The 13,067-nt window shown below is 34.3% G+C and overlaps 1 protein-coding gene across 5 annotated transcripts in view; it reads right to left on the minus strand.

Moving 5' to 3' along the window:
* RPS6KA6 (ribosomal protein S6 kinase A6) overlaps positions 1 to 13,067 on the minus strand; it is a 132,841-nt gene that overhangs the window by 99,100 nt on the left and 20,674 nt on the right. For 3 of the 5 annotated variants that reach the window (XM_050776337.1, XM_050776336.1, XM_050776335.1), the window contains exons 2-3: positions 9,605 to 9,664; positions 1,360 to 1,476 (exon numbers count right to left, since the gene is read on the minus strand). In XM_050776337.1, the coding sequence (XP_050632294.1) occupies positions 1,360 to 1,476; positions 9,605 to 9,664 (177 nt within the window). Of the gene's footprint in view, positions 1 to 1,359; positions 1,477 to 5,578; positions 5,727 to 9,604; positions 9,667 to 13,067 lie in introns of those variants that run through there. The other 2 variants (XM_050776340.1, XM_050776338.1) reach the window with 1 other exon arrangement.

Genomic DNA, 13,067 nt, shown 5'->3' on the forward strand with positions numbered 1-13,067 from the left:
TCAAGTCCCATCTCCTTGTCTTATATATCTCCTGTACCAATTCACTGCCAAGCCATAATTCATCTCAGTTTGTCCTTTTTGTGCCCTAAAAATGTTTCTTTATATTTCACTTTATATTCTATAATGCATAAATATTAGGTTTCTTTAAGACGACATCTATTTTATAGTCACTAATACTGCTTATACAACTGTTGGTGAACACACCGAGCATTCAATAAATGTCTTTCCTTGGGAGGCTAAAGTGGCAAGATCACTTAAGGCTAGGAGTTCAAGACCAGCCTGAGCAACACAGCAAAACCTTGTGTCCAGATTTTTTTTTTAATTAGCTGGGTGTGGTGGTGCATGCCTGTAGGAACAGCTCCTTGGGAAGCTGGGGATGGAGGATCACTTGAGCCCAGGAGTTCAAGGCTACCGTGAACTACAATCATGCCACTGCACTACAGCCTGGCTGACAGAGCAAGACCCCATCTCTAAAACCCAATAAAATAATAAAATAAAAATGTATTTATTTTAAAATGTTCCAGAGCACTATAAATAATCTATGTTCAACTGCCTTATTTTCCCCCTTAAAAACTAAATCTCAGCCACTTGAAATTAGTAGTTTCTCTTCATCTTTCTCCCCTTAAATTGTGGTTGGTGCTGTTTTTCTCAAGGCTGTTACTATGTGTATGTAATATTTTTCATGTATTAGATGTTAGGTATATAAAGGTTAGGAACCAGACCTATACACTTCTTTTCTAAAACCATGTTATTAAGTGATTAATAAACAACTTTAGTAATGACTATAATAGTTAATCTTACCCAATTTTGCTTTCTGCCTTGAAATGTAAGCTCTCTGAAGACTTAAATTTGACACAAACCACATATCACCCAGTAACTACCCTCGTTCTACTTTACACACCCTTGTTCTACTTTATTTTAACAGATGATAGACAAATTCATACATGAATTAAGATATAAATTCTGATTTCTGTGACACAGCTAAGAAATGTAGATTAAATTACCAGGAGAGAACAAGCTGTATTCATGCCAGCATGTGAGCAAGGAGAAAGGAATACCATTTTTTACAAAAATCAAGCTACTTTGATTTAGGCAGCTAATAGAGTATGCTATATTTTTCCCTAGAAAAATCAGTAAGCCTAGGGAATTGGAAAACCTTGATTGTTATAGAGAAGTACAAAGAAATGGTAATAAAAGTACAACAGAAATGGAAGGAATAAAATTAAAGAATTACCTTTGTGTGCATCCTTTCAGGAGTTTAGAAACAAATCATTAATCAGATTTCTACGTGTGTGTTCACTTTTTTTTCGCTAAATATTTAGAAGAGAAACAAATGGGGAAAAAAAAAGTATTCATTACCTTTCCAAATGACCCCTGACCAAGAACCTTGAGCAACTCAAACTGTGCAGGATCTGCTTTCTCATAGCCTTCTTTAACATGATGAGTAATAGGGATTTCTTTAACAACTCCTTCATCCTGTAAAAAGAAATCCAAACAATATTTGAATCCATTTTCAACATCTTCTGATTAGTTCCATTTAAAATCAGAAGTCATAATAGGAATAATATACCCAACTTCCTCAATGTAGCAGAGAGTTTTATGGGCTACCAGTATCCTTATTTCCTTGTTTTCTAACACATACAGCACATACAGATGCACTACCACCACCTTCCCTACTACATAATTTCATGTAAATAAAATGTAAAAAGAAATCTATGCTTCAGCTTTCCCTTCCAGCTTGGAAGCAATAAAATAAAATTATTAACAACAGTCTCAAGACCCTTCACTGGACTGTGACTAATGAGGTAGAGGCAGGAAAAGTCAAGAAAAAACCTTGTAAATTGTGGGGCATGACCAAAAAACGTGACCTCAAGAGCTCTTTTAAATAGTATTTCACTATACTATTTTAAATGTTTAAATGGTCAACTAACCACATCAATGAAAAAGAACCTGGCATAGACCAACAAAATCTGCACAGCCCAAACAAATGTTTCCAGGCTATGTCCCGTTTACTGAAATTTTATATATAAATTATATGCCAGATTTCGTACCACCTGGGTGAAGCAGAAAGGATGCCACCCAGTGAGTGGTTCTTCCCCTTCATGCAGGACTCCACTCAGCTGTGATGACTACATTCAAGTGAGCTGTAATTAATTCCAGTCCCTAGAGAAGCACAATAGCTAAGATGACAGATGTATATCACAAAATAACAGAGTTGGAAGGGATATCTTATCCAACTCTCTGACTGTATAAAGAAGAAAACTAAGACTCACAGAATTTAAGTTTACATGACCACTTAATCACAATGTCTATAAATCTTGGTAGCATTCCATTAGAGCATACTAATTTTAGCCTGGATGCCAACAATGTTCTCAATCTATTCACTCTTCAATTAACTGATTAGTCAATGGTGATTGTAGCCAAAGTGAACAAGAGCATGGTCCCAAATGAGCGAGACTTCATGGCAGCTAAAATAAGGTCCATGGAATATAGGTAGTCAGACATTCACTATCTCAAGAGGGGTACCTAGGCAAAGAAATTTTAATTGTAGGTGTCAGGAACCACTAGCAAATCAACAAGAAATGACGAATAACTGATTCTGAGAGTTTATCATGTGTTTCTGACACATCAAAACAGTATTCCACCAGACCCTTTTAAATAGTGATGGCAATTTATAAATGTTTTCTGAAAACAAAAATTAAATTAAAATCAATCTGCTATGGAAGTGAATTTCCCTGTTTGAAAGGGTCCCTGTTTTAAAAAGTCAACAACTTTTTTTAATGCAAATATATATGCTTTCTAGCTGACATCTGCGGACTATATTAAAGTATAATATACCTGTATGTGCCTATAAGCTAAGAAACCTTAGCTAAATCACAAACCACTCTCTCCTTCAGTTTTCTCACATGACAAAGGGGTTTTGTTACATGGGTCTCTAAGGTCCCCTCAATGTCTGTGACTCTATATTGAACACAATATAATATTTTTTATGTTCAAGAAGGTACTTCAGGTCCCTGCTTATGTTTAGATTATCACTATAAGCATGGATCATAATGGCATCAGTTTTTTTATAAGTGTTCAGAGTTAGGAAACGAATTGTACTCTAGTTAGTTTCACCAAACCTAAGCAGGTTTTCCAAATGAAAATGTTTGTCCAATGCCCTTTTACCTTTTATTAATAATCCACACATGCCCATTCTCTAAAATGCAACGTCTTTCAATTTTCAGCAGCAGTACCCTAAAAAGTTCCCAATATGAAAATGCAACTAGATGAGAAAAATCACTTTTCCCAGGAGACAGCCAACATAAAATGTTACACTGTATCCTAACAACTAATTACTGTGTCTTTCTTTCCCACTGGACTGTGGGCTTCTTAAATTCAGGTATTATACCACATTGATCTCTTTATTCCTAATGCTTAGCACAATACTTTTTTGATCTCATGAGAGCAGAGAAAGACAAAGAAATCTGCTCAATGTTATAAAAGAAACAGGAAAAAATACATACTTTTTAAAAGGAAGATAGTGTTTACCACCAACAAATAGGGCAACTGTGAGATGATGGATGTTAATTTGCTTAATAATAATTTTACAATGTATGTGAAAACACCCCATTGTACACCTTAAATATATACAATAGAAAAGAAAGATTTTAAAGTTAAAATTAATAAGAAATCTCAAAATTATTCTTAAATACAGTCTACAAAACAAAATATATATATACCCACAATTTCTTTTTTTAAATATATAAAAGAAACAAGGAAACAGGAGATTCTGGCTAATAAAATTGTGTCAGCTTTGAATATAACTAACTTTGTGATAACGATATTTCTAAATAAAATAAGCAAATCTTCCCATACACTGTGAAGAATATAAACTTTTTCCATATTATCCACTGTCAGTATTTTTATTACACTGTGCTGAGTATGTGTTGTACTCAACACAAATAAAGGATACAATAACCCCTGAATATTAACTTAATGCTTGGCCATTTGCCTTTTTAAATAAAGACATATGTTCCTAGGACAACAACTACTACATATTATATCCCTGAATTATGACTACTGTGCCTTCACACAGACAATTTGTAATGCCCTGGTTGCCCATAAGAATCACCTGTAGCAGAAATATTTATTTACTACACTTGTTTGGGTCCCACCCTCAGAGATTGTGGTTCAGTAGAACTATAGGAGGACGTAAGCATGTGTATTTTTTAAGCCTCCCAAGTTGATTCAGACACATGGCCAGGATTGAAAAACAATATTTGGGTGCTTCTAAGATTCGTAGTTATATAGATATATAATAGATATACACACAAATACATACACATATGTGCATACATGTGTGCACACACACATATACACATATGTGTATGTGTTTATATATAGTGACTTATTACTTTTATCATTTCTATGCCAATAGCTCTTTTTTACTCTCAAAGTATGTGATACCCTCCTGTGTCGCCATTTCCAATACTTATTCTGTCTTACTCCATCTGCTCCCTGCCCCATTCTTGTCTATTGCCTAAAATTTCTCAGCCATCCCGAGGCTATGTTTATTGATTTTTTACTATTATAATGTCCTTTTTTGTCAACTGAAACTCTCTTTCTTCTCTCCACCTCCCTTTCTTCAGGTTCTGCACCATTCCAAAAGCTTGACAGTAACAACAATCTAGCCTGAAATAGGTGGTAATGTACTTACAAGTTATTTATTTCTTTTTTCCTAAGAATAAATCATCCTTGAAAAATCTCCCTATCCTGATATGATAAAGTTGTGCTATATCACCTTATCTTCCCATATATACACTCTTATTATTCACCCAGCAAATCAACATTTGTTAAGCACATATCCTATTATCAGACACTGTGCTGCACACTGGGGATACAGAAATAAACTGTGAATTTGAGGATAGACAACTTTGTCAGAAACATCACATCCATCAAAGAAACAAAAAGCTACAAGTATGCTATGGGCTAAATTATGTCCCCTAAAAGTTAATATATTAAAGTCCTAACTCCCAATACCTCAGAACATGACTGTATTTAGGGATAGGACCCTTAAGGAAGTAATTAAGGTAAAATGAGGCCATATGGGTGGGTTCTAATCCAATATGACTGACATCCTTATAAGAGGAGGAAATCAGAATACCTACACCCACAGAGGAATGACCACGTAAAGGCACAAGGAGAAGACTCATCTATAAGCTAAGGAGAGACGATTCAGAAAAACCAACCCCGCCAACACCTTGATCTCAATCTTACAGAATGCAGCATCTTGGGAAAATAAATTTTTGCTGTTAAAGCCACCCATCTGTGGTTATTTGGTTAGGGTAGCCCTAGCAAACCTACACACGGTACATAATCTTAGTTGATCTTTGAAAACAATGTTGCTACTGTGAAATGAAGATTTAATAATCTCCAAATAAGGACCCCTAGTCTTTCTATATCAAATAACAAATCTGAATCTGAGGCCAGGAAGACTATGAATTAGGTTTTATTATTTTTTCGCAACCATAAAGTAATCAGTGATATATAGAAGAAGTATGAAGGCTCAACCACAATCAAAATAGTATGCTCTGACCTCTATAATCTGTGATCATCTTTTTAATCCAGAGGGCCAACAGTGCTGTAACACTGGGAAAACACACTGTTAAAGTACAAAATGAACTGTCAAATCTACTATTGCTCCATTCATTTGATAACTGATTTGTTTAGGAAGATGAAATCACCTGTTAATTGAAAAGAGAAAAAGCTGATGACAACCTAATAGCAATACACTATAGCTCAATTACAACAGTTTTCATATGACTGTGGAACTAACCTCCAGAAAATAAATCAAAACAAAAGAAGTATTTTTAAAGCCTGAACTTGTTCATTCTTATTTAATAATAAAACATTCATCTATTCAAACATCTGCTTTATTTGTAGGTACACAGGCCAGTTTGCTGAAAAGATCACCCTAAAAATCCAAGAATCATTTAGTTGTGGATTTGTTGAAACATATATGCAAAGACCCAGAAGAGCAGCTTGATATACCCTTCTCATTCACTGAATAATATCGGGTCAGTGAAAACCATGTCAAATATTAGCAAACTTTGAAAGAAAGCTAAGGGTAATATCAATATAAATGCCAAAATGCCACGAGGGTGAACTAAGCACATCAAAATTATGTACACAATGGAAGGTATCTGCAGAAGACTTAGGTTTGTAAAAGTTTGCATTGATGACTGAAAACCAAAGAATGCTGGCAAACTAGTTCCCACTTGGTTTGGTTTATTCTACTTACGAGGGTCAGCTCCTTAGTTCCCTCATCTACAAATTGGCAATAATACCTACTCTACTTCAGATCTCAGTCATACGGATCAACTGAGAACTCTGAAACCCACAAAACATCCATAAAAATTGAAGTTACTGAACTTATTTGTACAGATGTTCCTGGACTTATGACAGTGTTGTCCCAATAAACCTATTGTAAGTTGAAAATGCACTTTCAGCTTACAGTGAGTTTATCCAAACATAATGCTATTTTAAGTTGAGGAACATAATGAATATCACTTTTGCATCACTATAAAGTTGAAACTCATAAGTTGAACCATCCTGAGTCAGAGACCCTCTGTACCACTTATCTTTGCATACCTGATGGTGCAGCATAACTCCACTTTATAGTGGCTAACCAACATTTTTTAGTTGAACAATAATTATTCATCTGAGAGTTTTGCATACCTATAGGACAAAGGTTCCACTTTTTTAAGTAACTGAATAGAAATTAGAAGTAAACACCAGCATTGCAAGAGAAAAAATACTGAAGCATAGTAAGGCTAAATGTGCATCAGAATAGAAAGACAAATAGAGGAAAAAAATATACACCATACAGGAAGCAGGCAGTCTCAGCTTGAAATAGTTCCTACCCGTGGTTCCACTGAGTCTAAGTGAAACACACTTGTAAAAAAGTATTTTTGAAATAATTCTTAAGAGATATATGTCAAGAATAGTTTTTAAAATAAGAAATTCACGGCTTAAAACTATCAGGATATCAGATTTGTTTTTCAAAATATACATTTTCAGATAACTATGACACTTATATCTATGCATAATAAAAATATAAATCACTTTAGAGACTAAACATGTTGCTGACCTTGCACTAATGTAATCAACAAAGAATCTAATTGCTAACTGAATCTTCTTTGAAATTTTAAAGATATTGATAGCATTAAAAATATGTATTTTATTTCAGGAAAAACAGATACTGGGTAGAGTTTAAAAAAAAATACAAATGGATCATAAACTACCAAATATAAGACAGCTATGCTTATTTTGACAACAAATAAAAAATTAACTCATGTCAGCCAACTACTAAAGGACACAAATCATAACATACTTTTTCTAACCTTGACATTGAAAGAAGCAGGAGACTAGGTGGTGAAATGTGGTATTAGATATAGTTTACCAGCGGCCTGTTACCAAATACTTACCATCACAGAGCAGTCTCTACAATCCTACACTATTTTAAAATGGTTAAAAAAAAAAAAAAAAAAAAAAGGCCAACCACAAAAAAAAAAAAACACGGCAATCACGAAGAAAAAAAAAATCCTAGCTATATGTTTAAAAATTTTAAGGGATAAATATATATGGTGTTTTTAATCACTCATATAGTTTTATCAACACAAATTGAGTACTTTAATCATCACACACCCAAAGTACATGGTTTCAAGTCCAGATAACTCAGGCCACAAACTAAATCAAATCCTTGGAAGTGATTCTAGGTCCTTTACTCTCCAAAATTTCACACTCTACCTTTTAGCCACTGAAGTTGATTGCATAAGGTAGATCATATAAGTAACTAGCACTGTATACTTTTACTGCCTTTCCACTGAAAACTGAATTTCCTGACTTATCTTCTGTTAAAATTATAAAGGTAAATATTTGCCAATCATCCTGTGTATGTGTCCTTGAGTTTATGCACCACACACACTGTTCCCCTGTGGTGTGAGGCATGATGTCCTTGTGAATTTATTAATGCTAAAATATAATAAGCAGCCTTCTCCACTGTCTTTAATAGTTCCTTATACTCCTTTATCTTTTATAAACTGGCAACATTAATATTACTATGCCTATTAGTCCATATGATCTGTAGACAAATCTCTAGATAATGGTTTTGATAGTTTACATTTAATTATACTCAAAATTACAATATATTATTAATATTAAGTAAAATGCAAAAGCTACAAAGACAACATTGCATCTCTCATGTTGTCAATCAAAATTAAAAGTGTTGTTACATGGTTACTATCTGCAGAAATAGTTACATAGAACATTTCAAAGGATAGTTTTAGACAAACCCAATTTAAATCCTTCTGCTGGTTTCTACTGAGCTAATTCCAATTATGAACAAGTTTTGGTGGAGGGGTCATCAAAGTTGATTTCATCCACAACCAAACAAAAAAAGGATAATGTTCTCCTTATCTTCTACTTCTTCGGGTCTACACAACATATCTGACCGAAAAGGAAGCACACTGCCCTAAGTCTTGATTCCGCTACTAGCTAGTTTTTTTTTTTTTTTTTTTTTTTTTTGAGACGGAGTCTCGCTCTGTCACCCAGGCTGGAGTACAGTGGCCGGATCTCAGCTCACTGCAAGCTCTGTCTCCCAGGTTTATGCCATTCTCCTGCCTCAGCCTCCCGAGTAGCTGGGACTACAGGCGCCCGCCACCTCGCCCGGCTAGTTTTTTTGTATTTTGTAGTAGAGACGGGGTTTCACCGTGTTAGCCAGGATGGTCTCGATCTCCTGACCTCGTGATCCGCCCGTCTCGGCCTCCCAAAGTGCTGGGATTACAGGCTTGAGCCACCGCGCCCGGCCTACTAGCTAGTTTTATCACCTAGTATAAATCACAGACTCTCCAGGTTTCATACAATGAAGTATTACATAATATCTCTGAGGTTCTTCCCAGCTTAAAAAATCTGTAACTCTATGAAACTATCTATAGAAATAACAACCATGAAATAACAACACAAATGGAGATGCTGATTTAGTCAGACTCTCCCTAAAAGTCTTAAGAATACTCTCTGTAAAACTAGATCTTGTAAAATAAGACTCTAGTATATAGGCATTACATAGAATGGTCCAATGGCTAAGCAGTCTTTAAAACTAGTTAGAAACTTCTGAAATAATTTACATGTAATCCTTTCTAAAAGCCAGGAAATGGATTTTAAATGATTTCAAGTTACGCTTATATAGTTCAGTATTTCCAAGTCAGATATCCTTTCTACCCTGAGGTTGAAGATAATCTTCTCAAAGGATTCTATATTTAAGTATAATAATTCAGTTACTCATACACTGGCAAGTGAAAATTTTATCCATTACACTTAAAAATTCAATAGCATGTAAATTATGTCTCAATAAAGCTGTTTATTTTAAAAAATGCATGCATAAGTATTTCTGTCAGGAAAACCTGTCCTATATTTTAAACTGCAGTTGAGTTATTAATAATTCCATTTGCCTATTACCAACTTACCTGAATATGTTTGTTTGATAGGAGCTTTTCTCCTTTCCCTTTATTCTTTTTCCTTATATGCTAAAAATGAGGCTTAATAAATTAACATAAATACTTACATGACAAGAATCTGCTTCTCCTTCTTCCATTGGCTCATCAACCATTTTAAGACCATTTACCTGAAAAACATTGTTCAAAAATTGAGGTTCAAGAGTATTAAAACAAGAGTGATAACTACGAAAAATATAACCCTAGGCATTTCCTTCCACAATCTAACAAGATCCACACTTACTGAAAAACAAAAGGACAAAGGACACATAGAAGTACTTAGAAAAGGAACACTATTAACATGGTTCCCAGATTCTCCTTGAGAAACTTTGATTTTCAGAGCTTTATGCTTAATTTCATATTGTTTACAGATCTGCAATAACAGATAACTATACACTAAGTATATAACCTATGTACTTTCATTAAATTGTCCCCAACCAAGTATTTATGAAAGGAAAAAAAAGCCACAGAAATCTACCTACCATGGGGGTATATTCAAAGCAAATTATAATAAGAAGAGTTATATATAATTGCACTGTTGTGAATTCCTCTTTCATTCAGTTAATTAAACATCATAAGATACTATAAAGAAGAAAGAATAAACTATAGGAGAAAGATATAAGTAATCATGGAAACAAAATAATTCAACATGCAGAGCTCAGTAGGTAATACTACTCACTTTTTAACCACTAATTCAAGAAACAGTAGAGGACTTAGATCAAGGTTCTACAAACTATAACCCACGAGCTAAATCTGACCTCCTGTCCGTTTCTGTAAAACTTTTACTAGAACACAGCCAGACCCATTTTTTCCATCTTATCTATGGCTGCTTTTGCACTACAACAGCAGAGTTGACAAGTTGTGACAGAGACCCTATGCCTGCAAAGCTTAAAATATTTCCTATCTGCACCCTTACAATCTGCCAAACACTGACCTGAGATGTTTGAAAATTAGGTAACAGGAAGACGACCTAGATAAAAAGGATTTTTACCACTGCCTATTTGTAAGTCAACAGAAAAAAAAATTAAAAAGTAAATTAGAGTTTCTTGTGACAGTCAAAATGAAATAAGCTCATAAGCCTATCTCTCCCCTGATTATAAACTAAAATCCTTATATAGAATACAAAAAGAAACTACCTAAGAATTCCTAAAATGAAACAATAACAAATTAATTAGGGAAAATCAAAATTTGAAAACTAACTCTGATGAATTCCCTAGGTTTATTTTCCACCTTTATCTCCTGAATTTGACCCGAGGAGAGAATAAGTCACAAGATTACACAGTAGACATCAACAAAAATTCCAAGGAAAATCCCATTTTCTATACAAAGGACCAGGAAAAGACGTACTTTTGAGCCTGTAAACATAAGGAGAATCCAGGATTCTCCATGTACACACTTTCTCTTTTTTGATGCTGAGCCCAACTCCAAGGCAAGCCCTGATCAACAGAAAATCCATCTTTTTGGCCAGAGGAAGCAGGAAAAGAGGTCCCTATTATAAGAAAAATGTGAGGGTAATCCCTGTTAATTTTTTTTTTCACTCTCTTCTTTACTTCATCCAAAAGGCAGCTCCAATAGTGTAAAGTTATATTACAGCATAAAAGGCTAAGACTCTGAGAGAAACTCATATTTCTGGCCAGCAGAACAGAATAAAGGGCCCATGGGAATTGAAGAATCTGAAAGAAATCAGAGACGACAGAATGAAGACAGCAGATCCCTAATTCTGTGTATGAACCAACACAAGTCCTGGTCACAACAACAAACTGTATGTGTGCAGAAAAGCCTAAAGAAACATAACAAAGTCTTTGAGTACTGAACTACAATACCGATAATTGCTCGTCTCAGACTAACCACTGAATTAGCACATCCAATGAGTGGCACATGCAGAGTGCTGACCCAAACTCTCCGAAAACTGAATTAACATTGGAACCATTATCCAGAGAGGACAAGACATAACTTTGGAGTCAACCTAACTAGGTAGACTGCCTGCTGAAACAAACAAACAAATCATCAACAAGTATCAACTCCAAGATGGCTCCAAAGTTGAACTATCTGACAAGAATCTTAAAGCAGCTATTATAACTATGCTTTTCTGGATAAAAATAAACACACCTGAATGAAATGATAAAAGGTTCTCAGCAGAGAAATAAAAACTATAAAAAAAGTAATTCTAGAACTAAAAATCATAATATATGAAAAATTTTAAAAATAATGGATAGGCTCAATAAAAGAATGGAGGTGGCTGAGGAAATAAAGTTTAAGACAGATTAACAGATGTCATCCAATATGAAGACAGTGAAAATGATGAAAAATAAACAGAGCCTCAGAGACATATGAAACACTATCAGACATTCTAAAATCCATCTCATTAACATCCCATAAAATAACAGAGTAATACTGAAAAAAATCACTTAACAAAATAAAGCCAATCCCATTCATACGAAATAATGAAAACAGGGAAATGTATAGAGACAGAACGCAGACTAATGTTTGGTTAGGGGTGAGGTATGTGGAGACACAGGTCATAGCTAAAGGGTACAATGTTCCTTTTTGATGTGATGAACTTTTAAAATTCACTGTTGTGATAGTTGTATATATTTGTGAATATAATAAAAAGTATTGGACTGTATATTTTAAATGAGTGAATTATATGCTATGTGAATTTTATCTCACTAAAGCTGTATTTTCAAGATAAATAATGGCTGAACATTTTCCAAATTTGGAAAAAAAAAATACAGTTTCAAGAAGGTCAGTAAACCCCAAGCAGAATAAAATTAAAGAAATCCACCCCAAGACACGTCTTAAGTAAACTACTTTAAACCAAAGGAAAAATTGGTTAAAAATATTGAAAGGAGTGAGAGAAAAACCACACATTACACAAAGGGGAACACCAAACTGAAAGACTGCAGATTTCTCATAAGAAATCATGGAGACCAGAAAACAGAGAACATTAACCTGAAATCATTGGAAACATATTAAGACACAAATCTGTACATACATTTTTACAGCAGCTTTATCATTGTCATAAATCAGAAACAATCAAGATGGTCTTCAACTGATGAGTGGATAAATAGAATACTACTTTTTACTCATGAATAAAAAGAAGAGAACTGTTGATACTTGTAACAACATCGATGAATCTTAAAAGCATTTCTGCTAACTGAAAGAAGACAAATCCAAAAGGCTAAATATTATATGATTTCATGTATAAGATACTTTGAATAAAGCAAAACTGTAGGGAAAGAATTAAGATAATTGGTTCAACTGGTTGGGGGTAAAGGAAGATATCACTCAGCAATTAAAAAGAATAATATATTGATACATTCAACAACATGGATGAATCCCAAACACATTGTAAAGAAAAGGAGCAAGATTCAAAAGGCTACATTCTGTAGGATTCCATTTATATGTTATTCTGGAAAAGGTAAAACTAAAAGGAAAGGAGAAGAAATTAGTGGGTGCAAGGAGTTAGGGATAGGGGAGAGGCTGACTACAAAGAGGCATCACATGGGAAGAGTGTGTGTATGTGTGTGTGTG

The sequence above is a fragment of the Macaca thibetana genome, chromosome X, assembly GCF_024542745.1.
Source record: "Macaca thibetana thibetana isolate TM-01 chromosome X, ASM2454274v1, whole genome shotgun sequence".
NCBI lineage: Eukaryota > Metazoa > Chordata > Mammalia > Primates > Cercopithecidae > Macaca > Macaca thibetana.